A 23,244-nucleotide genomic window follows, 5' to 3' on the forward strand; every position below is an offset into this window, starting at 1 on the left:
TAGATATAATTGAATCTATGAGAGATAATAAGATTGCCAAGCAAGATAATATAGAGTTAAAAGATAAGAATGCTTGGCTATACAACTTTCGAAGATTATTCACCACCACCACCCCCGACAAATGTATGGAACAAGAAAAAGAGATTGAAAAGCAGCAGATAGTGTGAATTTTAAAAGTCTCCATCTTGGTCTAGCACCCAAAAATTGTGCACACCCACACTACTCGGGCATGCGCTAGTCAATGACAAATCAGAAATAACTAACTGCCCACCTGGGCTGTCCTAAGCCAAGCTAGAGCCAACCATTGGATTTGTGAGACACAGGAAGTGCGCGAATTCCAGAGGCTGTTCCCTACCTCACTTCCTGTGTCTCACAAATCCAATGGTTGGCTCTAGCTTGGCTTAGGACAGCCCAGGTGGGCAGTTAGTTATTTCTGATTTGTCATTGACTAGCCATGCCCGAGTAGTGTGGGTGTGCACAATTTTTGGGTGCTAGACCAAGATGGAGACTTTTAAAATTCACAATAGGAATACCAGTAGAGACCTAAGTCATGAAGAAATAGAGAAAAAGTAGTCACAGCATCTGGTACTACAGAGATGTCAAGAAGCATGAAAATGAAGAAAAGGCCATTAGATCTGGCAATTAAGAAATTATTAGTTACTTTAGAGAGGACCTTTTCAGTTGAATGAAATGGTCAGAAATCAGATTGTATAAGGGTTTAGAATTGAGAGAAGAGTAAATAAAGACAATTGCAATGGCTTTCTAAAGAAGTTTAACCATGAAAGGGAAGATGATAGCAGGAAAGGTAAGATCTAATGAAGGTGTTTTTTAGGAATGGAGTAAACATGGACAAGTTCGTAGGTGGCAGGGAAGGACCCAAAAGTTAGACAATTGAAGAGGAGAGAAAAGGGTCCATCTGCTGGTGTAGATAGGATGAGATGGAATCAAAGTTGAATTCAAATTATTTGGCCTTGGTAAGAGCAAGGACACTTCTTCACTAGAAACAAGAATAAAGAAAGATATAGCAATAGAAAATGTCCAGATGATGTGAACTCTCAGTGAATGGTCTTTGTTTTTATAGGGAAATGTGAGGCAAAATCCTCAGCTAAGAATACCCTTAGGAGAGGAATGTCATGGAAGGTTTGGAATAGCCCTGAAGTGAATAAAATCAATTGAGATTAAATAACATTAATGTGTAGTGCACTCCATCAGCTAATTTCCTGACTTCCTCCAAGTCTGTTCAATAGCATGTGAGTAAGGAGGAAAGATTAGAGGAATTTAGCCTAGGGGTCTAACAAGACACTATCAATGAAAAGACAAGAAGGTTTGAGTGTAAAGTTGAACTGGTTCACCAAAGAATTGAGGTAGGGAAAGAATAGTGGGAAAGAGTCATGAATAGTCATAGTATCAATGAAGAGTTTAGGAATCATAAGGAAGGGAAAGGTGGAATTATAGAAGATTATAGAAATCAAAAGGATTTAGATTAGCTGATAAATGTGTATGGTGTAAACCTCAAAAGACTTCCTCTTTGCTTAGTGAAGATAGTTGAGTTTTAGAGTAGCAAGTGAAGAGCTAGGAATATTCCGAACCCCCTGCCCCAACACCACCACAACTAGTAATTTGAGAGGTGTATGACAGTCAGCAGTGTGAAATAGATTTTTGTTGTTCAGTCATATCAGTCAAATCTTTTTGTCACCTGATTTTATTTTTGCAAAAGTACTAGAATGGTTTGCTATTTTGTTCTCTAGTTCATTTGACAAATGAAGAAATGGAGGCAAACAGGATTAAGTGATTTGCCCAGGGTTACACAGCTAAAGTGTCAGAGGCCAGGAAGATGAGTTTTCCTGACTTCAAACCTGAAAGTCTATACACTTGGATACCTAGCTGCAACTATAAAATGGATCATAACAGTATATGCCAGTAATATACATTATGATAAAAGGTGGTAAGATAAATGGTGTCAGTAGGAATAAGCAAGATCTTAATGAAGGCCAGAGAAAGAGGTTTAAGAGGAAAAGAAGTTGTTCTTTTTGGATCAGACATTTCAGATGGCACAATATAAGGGACAGGCAGCATGGTGGAGGAGGGTGACGAATAAGATTAGAGATCATAAGACATAGGAGAAAAATAGAATTATATTAGATTTTTATCAGATAAGGGAATTTCAGAGTTCATAAACATAGAAGCAAAATACTCATAGGTGATGGCAAGACTATGAGGACATAGGGTTGGAGTGTATAGGGCTGAGGGATAAGAGTGATATTTTACATAAGCAACAGGAGATACAGGATTACTGGGAGAGGGATAAGAACAACATAGTAACCACTGAGGTCAGACTCTTCAGTGGAGAGAAATCCTTTGAGGGATATCAGACAATTTAGGTCATCCCTTGAAGTAGAACCTAGGGGTAGGTGGTATCTTATTCAGTGAAGCCCAAAGATCTTTTCTTTCTATGTATCTTAAAGATTGAGTATTTGGTATGAATGCATTTATTAAAATGCTATTCTCAATTTTTTACAGCCCAAAGTTATGACAGTGATAGTAATACTATGTTCAGTCTGTGATTATTCTATGATATCTGATAGTATATTTTAAAGCCTATATTTGTAGTATGAGGATTTATCATCTGTCAGAAGATGTAAGATAATATTCTTCTGATGTAGAATTCTTGTGATCAGGTTCTTTCTTTCTTGGTATTTAGAAGGTGCTAAATTTTATGGCCTGAAGCAATGTTTTGAAGTTTCTATCATTTCCTTATTTAGATCACTATGTCCCAGCTGCTTAAGGATTACCCTTTTGCAATTTTGTGGCAAAGACCTGGTCCAGAATTGCCTTTATAAACTTTCTTCAGTTGATATAATTGCTTGTTGTTCATTATACTAACAATGCACAAATTTTCTATTTCTCATGATTCAACTTGCCTGATGAATTTCTTGTGATCATATACACCAGAAATTTTCCTTATCCTTCAGGTGTGCCCTCTTATTTCCAATTTATTTCTCAAGTCTCTGAAGTAAAGTTCTTAATTTATATTAAATTGTTTACTTTTGTTTCTCTGTGCTGCTCTACTGCCTGATAAGATTTTAAACATTTAGTCTTTCTGTTTTCAATTGCTAAGGAATTTAGTTTCTGTTGTTTTTTTTTTTGGATATTTTGCCAAAGGCTTCTATTTTGTTGGCTTTATGGGTGATATGACTTTCAAGTTTTCTGTTGCATGTGCCAACTAGATATTGATGTAGTCTTCCTTACTAGAATAGTTTGCCATTGCAGATTTCTACAGATATTCAATAGATCTGTCAATTGCTTCTATCATGCCAATATCTGGTTTCTCTCTTTAAGAGTATTCTTTGTTAGATCCAGCTTTCGTCTTATCTATCTTACCCTGACAAAGACCATAACATATACTGATGAAACATTTTTGTACTTTCTGTCAAATACTATTAGAGAATGTGTTTGTTCATGAAGGTATCAGATTTTTAAAATAACTCCATTGTGAAAAAAATGATCTGCCAGTTTGGACTCGTGCTTTTAAATTTAGAGATTTTCAGAATTCTTGTCTAAGTATTCTTCCCTCCCCAAATCAATTCATATGTTGGTACTGTTATGTCATCTATTTCATCATTAGGTAAAAATTCTGGTATCTGCACTTTTCAATGACTGGAATCTTCAAACTTTTCTCTCCTAATTTTTAACAACTTTTATTTTATCTTTTGCACCAATTTACATAGGATTATACATGAAGTTACTTTCTTTTTTTTAATGAAGCTACTTTCTATGATTGACTTGCACTGGTCATAATATATAGTTGTGAGAACAGGAGTGATAAAAGAAGCGTGAGGTCTATAATTGGTGAGATCTCTTTCCATTTTGCTATGATATAGTAGTAGAGAATAATATAGATATTTCATGCAAACCTGTGCTTTATGTGCTTTTATAGCCAGTGTCATCTGTACTGAAGCATATCAGTCAGGTGTATTTTGTATTTCTTCCAATGTAGCTTGCCTTCGTGGGGTACCAGAATAAGAAGGACAGCGCAGGTCCTTTATGTCAGGATGATCATCATGTCAGTTTCATGTAGGCACTGCTTGTCCCATTTATTTCTTAAATTCACAGAAGCAGTTTCATCACAGTGGTGGGGTGTTAACCCAATCAGTGGCATTGCCAGAGTCTAATCAACTAGCATTTCAGGATTTCTTCCAGGCTTTTGCATCTATTATAGTAATCTTAGGACATATAGAGTCCCTTTTGTACATCAACCTGGCTGATACTTTCTTACTCTGCCATTCTCCACACCCTCCCTTGCTCATAATACGAATAACAGGTTGCTTATCATCATTAGTATTAGGACAATTTTTCACACAATAAGTAGTGTCTCTTTTTTAGCATCATATAGAAGGCAGAATACAAAAATCTTAATGTTGTTGATGGGATTATCTCACCCTTGTCCGACTCTGTAGTACCCAGGTGGAGAGCCACAGAGATAACCACCTTCATTGTTGGAACAACCAAAATTGCATGGGTTGTTTGTTGATGAACATTCATTCACATCATGGCATTCGCTGGAAAACTGGTCAAAAGAGAATCCAGATGGACAAGCACACTTGTAAGTTCCAAGAGTATTGTAGCAGGAGGCAGAGTCACAAGTATTAGGATTGGTGCACTCATTCTCATCTATTTGGAAAACAGAGGATTGTTATTCAGGAACATAATATAGATAGAACTAAAACTTCCCAAAGCCTTTAGAATTTTAAAATAATAGGAGAATTTTATTTCATGTATTTCCAAGACCATGAAGATTTAAGAAGTTGAAAAACTCTAACAGTGAGGTTTTGACATGAATGCCCTTTATATTTTATGATTTATTTGCAAGCTATATATATGTATATGAAATGTTACATCTCTCTGAAAGAGTTAAATATTTAATTATTGAATAATTACTCTTAAACTATAACTACTTCAATTTTTATTTCCTTTCTGACAGAAATACTCTTTCACTCTGTAGGGAGAAGCAATGTAAAAGACTTAGAAACTGAATGAAGATAAATAATCTAAAACTATTTTCTTAATATTGTTTTACCTTCTTAAAAATCAGTTTTATGGAAAGGACATCCTTCTTAGCTGAGCTCATGAAAACATAGTAATGTGTAGCTTTTTTAAAGACTACTAACATCACAATGATGATGCATTAGCCAAAAAAAGGAGTTATTTTATATTTTATTAATATGTCTATAATAGGCTCACAGTTTGACTACTTTGGACACTATGATTCTATACTTAATTGTACAAGTGATACAGAATATGCACTATGTAGTTTGCCTGCTTCTGGTAATTATTATAATCATAGTTTCAGCCTGAGGAAAACTCACCTTCATGAAATTCTTTGTAATTTACGAGTATTTATGTTGAGTGCTAAAATGCTTATTTAAAATAGTATATTTGTACAAATTATTTTTCATATGTTGCAATTGGTCCATATGCAGCTATATACTGATAGCCTGTGATTTCCAAAAGCTTAAACAGAAAATTTAGAATTTTTCCATTGGAATTGATTATCTAATTGAAAAGGTGTCTTAGAATATGGATGGAAACAGACAATAAAGTTCCTGAGTAAAGGATCTAGTTAGTAAAAGAGTAAATATAATTTCTAAAAAAGTCTGTTTTGAATAGAGATTCAAAGAGAATAGAAGACACCTCTATAGAGTACAGAATATTTTCTGACTGCATTTAAGGTAGTGCTTTTTTTTTTAAAGAAATTATACTGAACAGAAATACATTTACTATTATATTTAATGGCATTAGCACTGGGCTCTCCCAAAGTACACTTTCTACTTGTGTAACTACACTGTGCTATTACTAAATCTTATACCTGGATTTTCTAACCTGGAATATTCATCAGACACATTTCAATAAAAATGAACTAATGGTGATCATGCTAATTTTGAAACAATGCTAAAGAATGTTTCAGAAATGTTGAAGTATGTGGTTAAATCATCATGTCAATAAACTGATTATGGTAATTAGCCTTAAATATACTATTTTAAGAAAATGCTTTATAAATTTTAAAAGAAAACATTTCAAGTATGTTTATTAAAATAATGGTTTAAGCTGTATTGCCATGAACTATTTAGTTGTATATTATTCTTCAACATCATCATGGCATATTGTAAAATAGAAACAGAAATTTTCAAACATTTAACATCATTTAACTGTTTAGTGACTATAAAAAATGTTGTCAAAACTGAGATTATGGTGTTTGAATTGTGTCATTATATATGAATCTATACCTGAATATATAAAAATTGCTATTCCAACTTAATTTCTGAGAGGAGGAGCTGTTTCTCATTTTTGTATTCTTCCAGCACCTAACATCACATCTTGAACATATTAAATGCTTAAAAAATGATTGCTGAATTAATCCATAAATTAGCACCTAGAGTTGGAGTTCTTAACCTTGAGGCCATGTATCACTTAAGTGTTCATTGATATATTTCAGCATGTCTATAGTTTGATTCTCAACTCTCCAAATGTTCCTTCAATAATTCCTTAAAAATTATGTCTTTAACCTTTCATTTTAGTCAGATAATTCACATTTTTGTATTTATCCATAAATAAAAATTAACTGACATTTTTCTAGTATTCTAAAGGGATTGCAAAACACTTTCCTCTCAACAACATTATGAAATAGGTCACAAAAGTATTATTTTCTCCCATTTAGAGGCAAGGATATTGAAGCTTAATAAGATTAAGTAACCTCCCCAAAGTGACAAACATCCTAGGTTTCCTGATACTGTTATATATTTTACAAAACCACATTGTATCTTTATTTAGGGACTGCATTTGAGGATTGCAATTGAGGACTTTCAAAGGACTTGGTTATTCAAATCTTCTATTCTTGGCAATAGAGTATATGTAGCACAAGTTCTTCTCAAATGACTAGCCATGAAATAAGAACATACATCATTCTGACTTTCATAGAAGGTATTTGACATTGAAATGTCTTCTCAATTTATGAACTACTATTGGAACATAGATTGTTCTGTTCTGTTTCTGGTATCACAAAACCTTTGTGTCTGTCATGAAGATGCTTAATAAAATGCTTGTTGAAAGACTTATTGATAGAATTTTGAGAAATCCACCAACAAATGAAATAAAATCCATTAATTTTGCTTATTACTAAGTATTGGGGACAGCTGAGTAGCTCAGTGGATTGAGAGCCAAGCCTAGAGACAAGAGGTCTTATGTACAAATCTGGTCTCAGACACTCTAGCTGTTTGACTCTGGGCAAGTCATTTCACTTCCATTGCCTAGCTCTTACCTCTCTTCTGCTTGGAACCAATTCACATTACTGATTCTAAGACAGTAGGTAAGTTGTTGGGGTTCTTTTAATACTAAGTATTAACCAGGAATGTGGACTAAATTCAACTTGGTTGGTAAGACAAGGAAATTTTCCATTGTTTAATCACCACATTGCCATTTTGTTCGTTCTTTAAGTATGCCATTTTCTGATTTTCCAGGTTGCAAAATGATGGACTCTATTAATTGTCTTCTAGATAACTCACAAAATTATAAATATTTAAAATAAAAATGATGTTCCATGTCCTATTCCTTAAAAATATTCCTTAAAAGCAGCCTTTACATATACATCTTCAATTTAGGAAACAAAGCTGAATAATCATCAATGTTAGAAAATTTTCCATTTTTTTGACATTGCCAATAGTGTTTGTTGGAATTAAATACCAATTATACTTCTACGTTAATATTTTATATTCTGTTATTTTAAAGGATAGGTGTTTGTGTTTGAAAGAGAGGACCTAGATAATTCTCAGTATCAGACTAAATTACTTTCAATTTTTTAATGGAAGGAGACAACCATTTGTAGCAAAATTCAATGATGACATAGTGTTGCAATGTAAATTAAAATAGTTAATATACTTAACAGAGAATAAATACAATTCTATATTTTAAACTTTGACTTCCTATTTATTATATCAACTGGTCAAGAATTATGTAGTATGAGGGTTCTTAATCTATGTCTGTGAATATATTAAAATACTTTAGTAAATGTATTTTAGTACAAATGTTATCCTTTATAATCCCATTTATTTTATTTTGTGCATTTAAAATAGTATCACGAGAAGGCTTTACTGGACTTACAAAGGAGTCCATTTCACAAAAAAATAAGAACCTTTAGAAAAGATTCTTATTTGAAGCAGCAATATTCAATATCTCTAAAGGAATTATGCTCTTACCAACACACTGATTCCATTGATAATGTTGAATATATCCTTGTGGACAACCACACTTGTAACCTTGGAGGATGTTTTGGCAGCTATGCTGGCACCTATGGTTTCCATCACATTCATCCACATCTGCAAAAACAATCCAGTAATATTAATATTTTGTTTTTCACCTAATGTTCTCACATTAAATTGAAAACAAAATCTGACAGTAATTAATTTATCATTATTTTTTGATAAAACTAAGGCACTGGTTTTTAAAAAAAATCTAATTATGGTAACATTAAGGAAGATACTCATATATACTAAACATTCCATTCTTGTCTAGTCTATAAACTTATAAAGTATGATTTTTTTGTCATTTGTAGCAACAAAATTTTGTCAATTTTGTTATTTAGTCAAATATATCTTTATTAAATATATTATCACTTTTGAAAATAATTACCATGTGAATTTTACTTTAAGAAGACACAAATACCAAAGTCCACAAACTTATTGAACAAAATTCTACAACAATTAGATGTCAGTTTCATTAGTATATTTAAACATTTTATTTAGAAACAATATGAATTAGAATTAATCTTGGGCATATTAATATATATTTATGTAGTTACATATGTTTCATGTGACCTATGTTAAATATATATGAATATCTATAAAGAGCTATTTTTTATCTCACACTAATACAGTCACTATTTAGAATAAAAGCTAAAATTTTGTAAATTGTTAGGAATGAAATAAATCTATTCTATAACAAAAGGGATAATCAATAAATAGTATCAAATGGTGATGGTTATAAGGGCCACATGCAGTAAGTAGCTATAAATTCAGAATACTTTTAAATTCAGAGTAATCTAAAAATCTGGAATACAATTAAAAATTATCATCAATTTCTTCTTCAGTAGAACAATTAGAATAGAAATACTTAATATAAATAGTAGCAAGGACATTACAGCAATATGTCACAAGGATGATTCACTATTACCAGGTGGGATTTATACCAGGAGTGCAGGGTTGATTCGTTATTAGGGAAACTATCAGCATAGTTGACCATATTGATAACAAAATCAATAAAAATCACATGATCATCTCAATAGATGGGAAAAAAAGATTCTGACAAAAATACAACATTGATTTCTCTTAAAAACAGTAGAGATGATCATGGTTGCAATCTAGACGCCACACGCTTCCTCTCCCTGGCACCGAATGAAATAGACTACATCAAAGGAGCATGAAAATCACCTTTGGAGGAACAGAAGGACTCCCCAGTACTCCCCAGTACCCCACAGAGGTGAAGGTACGTGGGGTTTGAACATTTCCACACTATAATAAGAAGGAGGAAAAGCTTGCACAGAAATGTGAACTGAGCCGCCCTTCCCCCCCACACACTTCCCCCACCAAACCAGAGTGAGCTACCGGAGCACTCACTGGGACAGCTTGGGATCTGGGGACTGCCAGGAAAAAATGTCTCAGGTCGGTTTCACGGGAGAATCCTGCGCTGAGCACAGGGGACCCAGTGAGCCGTACTTGGGGCGGTTGCACAGAGCATTATCTGGGAGGAGCTGAACACCTGGGCAGTTTGGCTGTGATCAGGGGAGCAGAGCTCTAAGAAACCTCGGAGGCTGGGAAGAACTAGTCTGAGGCAACCTAAATTCACAGAAAACCCGCCCATATCACCCAGACCCCAGACCAAAAAGGAAAGGGGAATAAAACCACCAAAGGGATGGCTCACATGGCCCAAAATCAAGCCTCCAGGAAGAAACGGAAAAAGGTGACTATTGAAAACTTTTATGGTGGAAGTACCCAAGGTAAAGAAGAGAATGAGGAGGAAATCCAAAAAAAAAATCAGAACATGCCTCCCAAAATGGAAACTATCAACAAGCTCTGGAAGATCTCAAACTGGAACTTACCCAAAAGATGGAAACCTGGAAAGAAATATGGGAGAAAGAGATCAGCAGTCTGATAGATAAGACTGCTCAATTGGAAAAAGAGCTGGAAGCATCCAATAGAAGGGCAGACAAAGTTGAAAAGCAAAACCAGTCCCTAACGACCAGAATTAAGCAACTCGAAGAAAGTGAGATCATAAAACAGCAAGAATCAATAAAGCAAACCCCAAAAATTAATGAATTAGAAGAAAACATAAAATATCTCACTGAAAAGGTTACAGACTTGGAAAACAGAGGAAGAAGAGACAACCTCCAAATTATCGGTCTCCCAGAAAAACCAGATATAAACAATAAACTCGATGTTATTCTACAGGAGATTATAAAAGAAAATTGCCCACACCTTCTGTAGCAAGGGGGCAAAATAGAAATGGAAAGGGTTCATAGAACACCCTCTATACTAAATCCCCAAAAGACAACCCCTAGGAATGTAATTGCCAAATTCAAGAGCTTCCAAGAAAAGGAGAAAATCCTACAAGAAGCCAAGAAGAGGAGCTTCAGATATAGGGGGGCTCCCATAAGGATCACACAGGACTTAGCGGCTAACACACTAAGAGACCGCAAAGCTATTTTAAATATTTCTTTCTATGGTGAGGCCCATTCTCTTAGTGGATATGAGGTTTGCTCATTTCACTTCTAGATCTAAATCTCACTCTAGCAATCTCCACATTACTAGGTACTTTTTCATTTATGGAGAGCTTCTCTATTTCCTTCAGGTTTTCAGCATCCATTTACCTATTCTTTCCACCCACTAGAACGTTAAGCACCTTGAGATTAATGACTATCTTGTTGTCTTGCTTTTAAGTCTTAGTGTAGTACCTGGTTCATAATAAGCATCTGGTAAATGCTTTCTCTCTCCATCCATCCACTCTTCCTATCTCATACTTATTACATAATAGGAACTAAATAAATGGCTGTTTAACTGCTGAACTCAACATTTACATCCACATTTCAAACCAATGGAATCAAGAGAGAATCCTCTCTGACATTCACAACTGAAGCTTCCAGGAATATTATGACAGATTCCCCTCATTTCACAAAGCAACGGTTGATACCCACACTCATTGTTTTCTAGGAAGGAAAAAGAAATATTAAAATAAAATTGTGACAAATGAGTTTATAAGATTTAGGTTTTTGTTATTGTTCAGTCATGAACTTTGTGATTCCATTTGAAGTTTCTTGTCAAAGATACTAGAGTGATTTGCCTTACCTTCTTTAGCTCATATTACAGATGAGAAAATTGAGGCACTGGTAAGTGACTTGCCCACGGTCACACAACTTATGTCTGAGGCCACATTTAAACCCAGGGAAATGAGTCTTCCTGACTTTAGGCCTGGTCCTCTATCAACTGTGTCACCTACTTATTATACAGACTAGGAAGAAAAATTCCATTCTAAGAAAAGGCATGTGTCTATATACTGACACACAGTTCCTTTTTATATAAATTCAAGTTTAATTAAGGAAATAAAGTGTTAGGATAAAGTGAATTTTAAGGGAGTTGAAAACTTAATATATTGGATTGCTATAGAACAGATTAAAGATTATAGATTATAGAAGAAATTTAACATCTTTTATCTTTTAACATTGGAGGAATCAATTCTTTAATGTGTTCGTGATTATACTGAGCCTGTAATAAATAAACGAGGTTACAACTAGAAAGCAACACAAAGTAACTTCTTGGAAAATGCTTACTGTAAGTGGATTTTGTTAACTCCCTCTTCCCACCCCTTTTCCTTTGGCAAATGACCACTTTTTTTTGAAATTTTATTATATCTTATTATTATATAATAAATATATACTTATTATAAAATATCAAAAGATTTGATTTATTAATAATAGCTCTCCTGGATTAAGAAAAATAGAGGGAAAATAGAAAAATGTTTATTATTAAATGTAGTTGTATTAAAAGTAACAAAAAAGTAAAATTCCCTTACATATGTGAAATTTTCTTACCATGACTCATATATGTGAATTCAGGTGAGCATTTGCATGTGAAATCTCCCAGGGTATTAATACAGAGGAACTGACAGTTTTGTTGTTTGGGTTGACATTCACCAAGGTCTGAAAGTAACAAGACATTGCTGTTAAACTTGACAAAAGTCTTCTGGTCAAATATCCTTTCCTTTCTCACTAAGCTAAAAGCAAGTGCATATTTGCATCATAGTGTTTGATCCACATTTCACTAAAAGTTTTATAAACTTCCATTTGTATTGAGTAAGTAGTTACTTTCCTCCTACCTACTATACAGAAATACAAATGGCAATTGTATTAATGGCAACCTCAACTCTCAGGACAGTGTCTAGCACTAAATAAATACTTGGACTTAATTGAATTAAAGATTTATTTTCACAGTTCAATCCAAACAAGCAAACAATATTTATCTTGCTTGGAACAAGAAAGGTCACAGACAACATAGCTAGGCTGCTAAGAAACTATCCAAAAGGCATAGTTCTTTCTAGCAGTGAACCAAGCACTTAAATACGAAATATATTGCTCATTATTATATTCTTTTCTAGGGAAGTTTCAAATAAGGATCCAACAGAATTTGGACACTGATGGAAGTCTTAACCCAAATATTGAGCTAGATACTCTCAGTCAGTGTAAATGACTTACTGATTATTATCCAGTGTATGGGAGTGGAAGGCAGTATTTTAATAAGTAAATGATGGAGGTAGCAAGGTGGCTCAGTGAATTGAGAACCAACACCAGAGATTGGAGGTGCTAGGTTCAAATAGGGCCTCAGACACTTCCTAGCTGTGTGACCTTGAACAAGTTAACTAATCTTCATTGCCTAGCCCTTAATTCTCTTTTGCCTTGGAACCAATACAAAGGTAAGTGTTTAAAAAAAAGTAAGTGAGAAAAAAAAAAGCAAATGACGGAGTTACTCTTTCACATTTACTTTTTCCTTTATTTTAAAACTACTTTTAAAGATACATAAAACAGAAATTATTCAGAATGGAAAACCTCTACTCTTTTCTAAACTATTTTCCCTATGTATGGATTTGTATATGTACATATAAATAAAGGAGGGATATTTTCTAAGTTTTCCATAGCTCCAAATGGCACAACTAATGAACAGATAATTAAATTTAGGTTTGATACAAAACATTCTTAAACAATGAGAACTATCTAAAAATGGAATGGAATTGCTTCAGTGGAAATCATTAAGTAAAAACTTCTTAGGTGTTTTGTAGAGATTATTAATTAGAAATGATTTCAACTAGATTACTTCTAATTATTACAACTCTGAAATTCTAGAACATAACATGTGGTCAATCCTACCTTGAAAAGGGGAATTCTTATTATTCTTATTTGCTAACTAACCTGTTAAACATCCTTAAAATTTTTCATAATTCTCAAAAAAATTATAAATGCAAGTACTGTAAAATAGGGTCTATAAAGAGGAGAACTCAAGAATCAGTAACAACAGAATAATTCTATTATTGATCAGTATTCTAGATGGTTCTACGATCTTGAGAAACCACCTAAAAGTAACTATTTTCAGCATTCATCTATTATCAGCTTTGAATCAAAAGAGAAAATTAAAAAAAATCTCTGGGCCAAATGATGGAATTTCAAAATGGTTCACAGGTTATTAAGTTTCTTAAATTTATCAGTAAACATTTATTGTCTTCATGTCACAAAGCATTGTTCTAGAAGCTAGGAATTCAAATCCTTATTCTCAAGTAATTTATGTTCTAATTTAGAAGACAACATCAAAATTCTACTGTCAATACTGACAAAATCAGAAATGGCAAGAATGACACATATAAACCAAATAAAGTAAGAGCTATAGAATCATAGAATGTTAGTGATACATTTCACAAGAATTGACACTTAGGAACTATACTTCCAAAGTTTGTTTTTTTTTTTAACTCAAATATAAAACTTTACATTTATAATTATACAACTTCATCTTATTTTAATTATATAGTTATATTCCCCTTCACTGGAAGACTAAGGACCTTGGGGGTCTACTTCAGACATTCAAACTGGCATTAGCCTAACTATACTATTGTCTGGCCCATATTTGTACTTCTTATCCCAAAGACAGCATGAGAGATTGCCAAATATTTTGCTTATATATAATTAAACTATGTCTGTAAAATTATCTGATCTACTCTTTATTCTGTTGAACTAGAAGTGATGAAAGGAAGAACTATAACCTATAAATTAGTCTGTCTTTAATTGGCTCCTGAGGTCATTCTGTCTTTCCTTTAGGAAAACTTGTAGATTGTCCCTTCAATAATGGATTCTTGAATTAAAGCAAATAACTATGCCCAAAGGGCACTAATAGACTGTCTGCTCTTTGATCCAGGTATACCACTACTGGGTATATACACCAAAGAGATCATAAGGGGAAAAGACTTATACAAGAATATTCATAGTGTAAACCTTGAAATTTCTTAGACTTGTGAATATTGGAAATTTCACCATTGGAAAGTTTCATACTTGGAAAAAATTTCCTACTGATAGTAAAAACTCTATTGGAATGTGAACCCCCTTGGCATGGGAGGATCCTTCTCCTCCCTACTTGGGACTGCTTTAGGACAGAAACCTTTTGCTGAACAATGGAAAGGGCTTTGACCTATGCTTAAGATTGATTTTAGAATTGATATAATAGAGATACTTGGAATGACAGAACCAGGTCTTGAAACTACAATCTCCACCCTACTCAGAGTAAAAGGATTTAGGAAGGGCTGCAGCAAGGATCAAGATTTAATTATTTGAGAATATGACCTTCAACAGACATGTGCAAAGGGGCAGACCTCTGGGCGGTCCTGGGTTAAGCTAGAGCCACCATAGGCACAGGGAAGACATGGACAGTGATTGGTAGATGTGAGAACTGAGGGGAGGGAAATTAGATGGTTTCCTTAAAGATAGCGGGGTCTGAGGACTGGGGGGGGGGGAGAGGTTTTGCTCTGAGAGGTTGTGCTCTGAGAAGTTTGGCTCTGAAGGAGGCTGGAGGTGGAGGCCCCTGAGACTGTTTCTCCATTTTGGTCATGTGAGTGATAGGGACTGATCTCTTTTCTTTGCCTCAGCTATCTAAGGGCTTGGGCCTTTTGGCCCAGCCTAAACAGAGGGGGTATTTAAGCCCTATTCCCTTCTCTCCCCTTTCTCTCTCTCTCTCTCTCTCTCTCTCTCTCTCTCTCTCTCTCTCTCTCTCTCTCTCTCTCTCTAATACCTTTTACCTTTCTTCCTCCTGTTTGTAATTAAAAACTCCATATAAGGTTGACTGCTGACTTGAGTTTTCATTTAGGAATTACATAGCTGAATTCCTTGGCGACCTTAAATTAATATATATCAATCTTTTAAAGTGATTTCCTTGTCACAATAGAAGTACTATTTGTGATGGCAAAAAAAAATTGGAAAACGAGGGGATGCCCTTCAATTGGGAATGGCTGAACAAATGGTGTTATATGTTGGTGATGGAATACTATTGTTCTCAAAGGAATAATAAAGTGGAGGAATTCCATGGGAACTGGAACAACCTCCAGGAATTGATGCAGAGTGAGAGGAGCAGAACCAGGAGAACATTGTACACAGAGACTGATACACTGTGTGTATCAAACGTAACGGACTTCTCCATTAATGACAATGCAGTGATCCTGAACAACTTGGAGGAATCTATGAGAAAGAACACTATCTACCTTCAGAGGAGAAACACTGTGGGAGTAAAAACACAGATGAAAAACAACTACTTGAATACATGGATTGAAGGTGTATAGTTGGGTATATAGACTCTAAATGAACATCCTCGTGCAAACAACATCATTCAAATAGGTTCTGATCGAGGACACAAGTAGTACCCAACAAAATTACGCATTGGCTGCAGGAAGGGTGGGTGGAGGGGAGGGAGGAAAATAATGTGATTATTGTAACCCAAGGAATAATGTTCTAAAATGACTAAATAAACTAATTCAAATGGGGAGAAAAAATAAATGTTCTTTACATTTTAGTTCAAAAAAAAAAGAATTAAAGCAAATAGTTTTTGAGACACTAATATCTCTCTCAAATCTGGACACGTGGTCCTGTCTCATCTTAAGATCATAAAAACAGAGCCATAGAAACCTAGTCTAGTCCAACTTTATTGATGAGAAAAATGGACCCAAGAGAAGCTAAGTGATTTGCTCTTAATGGATATTAAATGGCAGAGCTTGGACTAAGGTTCAGGTACTCTTATTCTATAAACAGCCAAACCTCTTTCCATTATACCATACTGACATCTTACAAGATCTTTTAAAGATCAATAACAATATTTTAGCAATCTTAATTTCCAGTCCAATCCTCTTTTCACTATGCTGCAAAATCAGAGAGGACAATGGTTTAGTATTATTGGTTTTTAAATTTAAATCTAGATAGTTGTATAACTAGGTGAAATGAAGTCCTACCTTTCTGCTGAAATAAACAAAAAAAAAACTTTCATGCTGAGAATAGTATTTGACTGTAGATGTTCATGAGTTATCAGGAAACTAATCAGCTTATCATCAATTACAGAAAAAAAATCCCTAATTACTATACTTGGCAGTACTAGATTTTTGTGACATTGCTTTTCATTCTTCTATGTATCTTCTCTATGATATTAAAATAAGATTTTATCCAATTTCCCTGCTTCAAATCTCTTCCAATTCTTAATTCTCTACTTAGGTGCAAAAGTGATTATTCTAAAGTTAATGTCTGAACACATTGTTGTATATGATTATAATGGAATACTATTTGTATTATAAGAAATGGCAAGGATGAAATCAGAAAAACTCTGGAAGACTTACATAAACTAATGCAAAGTGAAATGAGATGAACCATGTGAACATTGTTCGCAGTAATAGGAATATTTTTTGATGAACAATTGAATGTACGTATTCTCAATAATAAAGTGATCCAAGATAATCACACGAACTCATTATGAAAAATGCCATCTACCTCCAAAGAAAGAACTGAGGGAGTCTGAATACTGACCAAAATATACTCTATTTTACTTTCTTCATTTTTTGTTTGAGATCTCTTTCATTAAATGACTAATATGAAAAAATGGTTTACAAAACTGCACATGAAAATTCTTTATCATGTTTCTTACCATTTCGTGGAGGTTGGTAGAGAGGGAGAGAATTTGGTACTCAAACTTTTTTTTAATGTTAAAAAGAGTTTTTCCATGTAATTTGGGAAACAATAAAGAGCATTTCTGAACATGTCACAGAGTTCTAGTGACTCCCTATTACCTCTAAGATGAAACATAAACTCTTTTTTGGTATTTAAAATATTTTGGTTTGGTATTTAAAGTTCTTCATAATCTGATTCTAGGAAAGCGTCTTTCCCATTTTCTTACACTCCACTGTCACTCACATTATATTTCAGTGAAACTTCCAATCTCTTGAACATGGCACTCCAATCTCCTTGACAGTAATGCTCTACCCTCTTCATCTTCATTTCTTAGTCTGTGTCCCCCCCACCCCCACCTACCACTTAGTCAGTACTTAAAAATGACTATTGATGAAACCTTCATCAACATTTAAATAACAACTGCAAAGGTGTCAATACAATTATCTGGGGGTTTGTTTTCCACTGGTGAAGTTTTAATCTGCTTTAGGTTACCCTTAGGAGTGTTGGGTCTGCCTGAGTATTTGTTACCTCCACTATACAGCTAAAGTTTTCAATTTCTGAAGTTAAACAATCATTAGGACTGATCTATACTGAAGTTTATAGATGAAAAAATACAGAATAATGCAAAGTTTTCGTCTTACCTCTACAGGTCTTTCCATCTTCTTGTAAAATATATCCTCGAGGACAAGAACACTGATAACTTCCATCATTGTTTTTGCAGATAAAGTTGCAAAGTTTAAGAGACTGGGGACACTCATCAAGATCTAAGTAATGAATAAATAGCATAAATATTACCTGGTTAAAAGACACAAAATATTTTTTATTCCAAATTTGTATTCATAAAATTATAGACCAGTAGAACATTATCTAGCTAATAATTAGAATGAAATTTGTGATGATATAAATCAAATGACTAAGAGGTCTATATCCTTTGAAGAAAATACTTGATTACTGGGCTTATACCCAAGGAAATTATTGATAAGAAGACAGACCTCATATACTTCAAGATATTTATTTTGTACATTTTATTTGCACATTTTGTAATTGCTAAGAATTAGAAATAAAGCAGATGCCAATCGATAGGGGAATGGCTAAACAAAGTGTAGTATGTGAATGTGATAGACGATTATTTTGTTGTGAGAAATGTATGTAATGTCATCAAGTTGGCATACTAAAATGTTAATTATTATTTCCTGTTTGTTTTGGTTCAAAATGTATTCCTTAAATTATATGTGTAATAGTCAATATAACCTTTTATTGTCATTGAGATATTATCTAGCTGAACAAAGCTTGTACACAACTTGACTATTGTTAAAAAGGATTAGTCCCATTCTATTATATAGCAAAACTCACATTCCAAGTTCAGTAAGAAGACATTAATGAAAACAAATGACTTTCAGGAAATATGAAACAATCAGGGAAAAAGTTGATACGTTTTACCTACACAAGATGTTTCACTTGTGTCGGTTGTATGGCCAACATTGCAGAAGCATCTGAATGAAGCCACAGTATTAATACACTGACATTATTACACAAGCTTTACATTCATATAAATTTATGGGAAGGAAAAATTAAATGAAGTAAATAAAATAAATTTATTTCCTGATCTGTGAAGATTGAACTCTGAAGATAGGTGAACAAAATATTTTAATGGATTCCATCTTTAGAATATATTTCTGAATATATTCTGAATATTACCTGAAATACTTTTCAAGTGAGTAATTTAAATTTATAAGGACAAAATCCATTTCCCAGTAAATAAATGGTAGATGTAAATAGAATTGCAAAAGAAGAAACCCAAGTTATCAATAAATATTTAAAATAATTAGAATTAAAAATGCAAATAAAATAACTCTTAGGCTACACATGTCACCTATCTGATTGGCCAAGATGATGAGAAAATAAAATGACATATATTGGAGGGATTGAAAAAAAACAGGCACATTATTGCATTTCTGTTGTAGAATTGTAAATTAGGCTAAGTATTTTGGAAAATATTTGTAATTAGGCTTCTGAAGTCACTAAATTTTGCATGTCCTTTTAATTTCTTGGCCTGTACCTGAAAAAAAGAAATATATACAAAACTATTTATGGCAGCATCTTTTATAGGGACAAAGAACTGAAAAATAAGAGGGGGCTCATCAAGTAGAGAATGATTAATTAAATTATGTCAAATGTATTTGGGTAAATTGTTTTTTGACAATTAGTGTTCTTTTCATTTACATAAGCCATTGTGAAACATGCAAAGATCTGAAAAATATAGAAATAAATTATTTTTACATAACTGTTAATATTTATTGCTTTGCTATATAGTTAGAGATTTGATATTGCTGGGTCCACTTCCTTCTGACTTTTTTCATTATTTCACTTGAGATTTTTGATTATTTCTCCTGATGAGCTGTTATAATTTTTTCTAAGTTAGTATGGCACTAATTAACAAATTGACTTAGTTCTGTCATTTATAGAGTTGGACTACCTAGGAGCAATTAATTTTCTTAGATTACTTAGGTCTGTTTTTATGATAGATAAAAATCTCTCTCTCTTCCTGCTGGGTTTCATTAGTAACATCAGAGGAGTGATGATATGAGTTTATTTTATATACTGAAACTTTGATGAAGTTTTTATTTTAATTAATTTTTAGGGTTCTCTAAGTTAGCCATTGCATTACCCGTAAGCAACAATTTCACTTCCCCTTTAACTACATTTTTGTTCACTCAATTTTTCTTGTCTCATTTCACTGATTAACTGTCTTATAGCATTTTTATTACTGTATCAAATACAAATGATAGTGGAATCTATGATTTTTGTTTTTAAAAAATCTAGTTTATACCACTTCCAGATAGTTCTGGCTCTTGGTTTTAGAAAGTTATTCCCATGACTTTTAGAGTTTTAAATAAAAATAAGTATTATGTTACCAAAAAAATCTATTCTATATCTAATAAGGCAATCATGTGATTTTATTCCTTTTGTTATTAACATGGTCTAATATATTTTTGGTTTTCCTAATATTGAAATGACTATTATAAACTACATCTCTTTGTTGAAGATTCTCAAATATGAAGTGTTCCAAATTCTCACTGACCCCCAATCTTGCTTGATCTATTAATTAGGTAAGCTTCTGTAGCCTTTGAACTAAGCTAATAATTATTTTTCTAAGTCTTTTCACTGGGATCTTTTAGGTATCTGGCTAATGTAATGGACAGGGTGCTGGGCTTGGGGCAGGAAGATCTGAGTTCAAATCCAGCCTCACTAGCTCTGTGGCTGGGCAAGACACTTAACCTATTTGTCTTAGTTTCCTCATCTACTTTTCAAGATTGGTGAGAAGATTTAATGAAATAATATTTGTAAAGCTTGACATACATGCTAGCTATTATTATTAATACATTTCCAATTCTTTTCCCTGGGGCTCACATTTCTTTTATGTAAATTTTTTAACTGTTACTTCATTGCTTCTAGGAATTCTAGCTACCCTAAGTTGGAATCTTTCTTTAGGGGATAAAGTTATTCTCTTCTGACTTTGTTTTTCTAAACTCTTACTTTCTGTTGTGGAATCAATACTGTGTATCTGTCTTAGAATCAATATTGTGTATTGACTCCAAGGCAGAAGAGTGGTAAGGGCTAGGCAATGGGGATTATGTGACTTGTCCAGGGTCACACAGCTGGGAAGTGTCTGAGGCCAGATTTGAACCCAGGACCAATCCATTGAGCTACCCAGATGCTATCCAGATGGACCCCCCCCAAGTTTTTTTTTCTTAAGAGTAGCTGGTGTTCTTTATTGTCAGTGTCACACTCATCTTTGAAACTTCCATTGTGAATTTGGATTTTGTGTTGGGAAAATGTTCTCTGTAATTCTAGATTAAATGTATCATCTGGAGTGCTATCATGGCTTTCTTTGGTTACTGAGTGCTGTATTCTATAAGGATCCCCGATATCCTTCAGACCAGGAAGATGCAAACTTTCAGTATATTCTAACTTAACTAATCTCTGAAGTGGTCAGACTTCATCCTTTCTGGCTTGAGGTTTATCAGCTCCCAACTCAAGTTTGAAAATATAGCCTTTCCTTGTCTTTTTGTTTGTTTTTGGTGGTTGTTTTTGTTTTTGTTTTGTTTTTGCACAAATCCCCATTATCTGGCCAGCAGATCTTGCCCTTTCAGAATGAGATAACTTCTGGTACACTTCTAAGTCTTGTATTTCCTTGTTCTAGTTACTAGTTACAAGTTCCAGCTCATGTCTGTCAGCTGAACACAAGATCAGATTGCAGGGTCAAAGTGACAGAGTTGTTAAGTTGCTATTGATGTGGATCTGACCACATGCTCAGTACAGAAACAACATGGCTCTTGGCTGGTACTTCTTGCTCTTAACTGCTCTGTTTATAGTTACACAATCAGTCCAGTTTCCCTACTGGAAGCTTCTGTGCAGACTTGACTGGTATCTACACTCTCTCATGTCCTATGACTGCTTTTTCTTTGCTAATATGGCCTAGAAAAACAAGCCACTGTGTATTCTCCATAGACATCCCAATTACCTCTCACTCTGGTGCTCTTCCTCTACTTTTGTGGGAGCAGTAGAGGCGAGAACTAGGATATACTCTTACTCTGTGAGTATATGGGGTATTCAGGAAGTTCTAGCACCTTCAATGTGAGGGCTTGCTGAACCCTTTTCAGTGCTGTGCACCTACTTTTGGTTTCCACTCAATTCTTTGGTGGGTTTATTGAATGTCCAGTTTTGATGAATACCCAATACTCTTCTGTGGCTCCAAGACACTGTAGTATATGCAGTGGCCAAACCTCAATAAAACCAGATCTTCAGATGGGTTAAACCAGATTGAGGGTTACTGACTGACAGTCCTCAAACTTTTTGGTGACTTAATGAGATGTCTACCACAACCATATGAAGACTTCCTCTAGCAGAACTTCTCAATCAACTAAAAACTATAAAAATATATCAGGGAATGCCCTTTTATCCCTAAAACCTTACATTTGAAGTCCATAATCGATTCATCAACCTAAAAAAAATTAGTGTCTTTTCAGTAATACTTAGAAAAGAGGCTTCCTAAATAAAATTAATAGTTAATATAATTTATATAATGTATTTAAGCATATTTAACCTACAAATAGAAAAAATACTTTTGAATTGGAACATACTTTTGTGTAAGTAGTAGCTACTTGTTACAAAAAAGTCACCTATATATAAAAAAAGATCTAGTTGATTTTTACTTGCAGAATACTTTGTTAGTACTTAGTTTGAATTAATTGGATCTTTTTGAAATACAAAAAGAATTCATCAAAATGTTGAATAATAAAATCAAATTTTTCTTTTAATGTTAAGTATTTAAAACAAATCATACTTGTCATTTATTAGAATTAGAATGAATTATGGATGTTCACTGTGCATCAATACATACCTCTTCCATCTGTGGCATATCCTGGGCCATGAGGAAAAATCTTTCTGTACTGGGTAGTTCCAGAAAGAGGGCAAAGTTCACATTGGTTTCCCCAACCCCATCTTTCATTGCAGCAACATTCTGACTTCCTGACAAGGTTCCGGCTACTGGCAGTCATGTGACACATTGATTGTAGAACTTCTGCAAAACAGAATCCTTTTCTGTGGTCTGTATGAAGAGAGTAGAGGAAAAATGGAAACAATATAAAGGCCTATCTTAGTTATTATTTATTATCAATGTTTACAAGGCAATCTTAAATATATCTGCCAATGATGGTTATTTAAAAAGAGGTTTGTTCAGTGAGCACTTTTGCTATAATTACCTCAAAACATTTCTCAAAGACAATCATCACTATTTAAGGTATCACAGAAATTTTCTCTTAGAGGCAATAAAATTATATATATATATATATTATATTATGTATATTACATCATATATTATGTATTTGTTTTGATCTTAAAATGGCATTGCCATGGATACTTAGTATAGGAAATTTACACATATTTGAACACAAGAATTATTA

At 33.7% G+C, this 23,244-nt stretch overlaps 1 protein-coding gene across 4 annotated transcripts in view; it reads right to left on the reverse strand.

The window, feature by feature from the left end:
* The window catches only part of LOC100010760 (fibrillin-2), a 170,558-nt gene that overhangs the window by 15,878 nt on the left and 131,436 nt on the right, over positions 1-23,244 (reverse strand). For 3 of the 4 annotated variants that reach the window (XM_056824700.1, XM_016431337.2, XM_056824702.1), the window contains 5 exons: positions 22,683-22,889; positions 17,920-18,042; positions 12,134-12,241; positions 8,250-8,369; positions 4,440-4,671 (listed from right to left, as the gene is read on the reverse strand). In XM_056824700.1, coding sequence (XP_056680678.1) covers positions 4,440-4,671; positions 8,250-8,369; positions 12,134-12,241; positions 17,920-18,042; positions 22,683-22,889 — 790 coding nt within the window. The remainder of the gene's footprint in view (positions 1-4,439; positions 4,672-8,249; positions 8,370-12,133; positions 12,242-17,919; positions 18,043-22,682; positions 22,890-23,244) is intronic. The other variant, XM_056824701.1, reaches the window with a different exon arrangement.

This window comes from Monodelphis domestica, chromosome 3, assembly GCF_027887165.1.
Source record: "Monodelphis domestica isolate mMonDom1 chromosome 3, mMonDom1.pri, whole genome shotgun sequence".
NCBI classification, from domain to species: Eukaryota; Metazoa; Chordata; class Mammalia; order Didelphimorphia; family Didelphidae; genus Monodelphis; species Monodelphis domestica.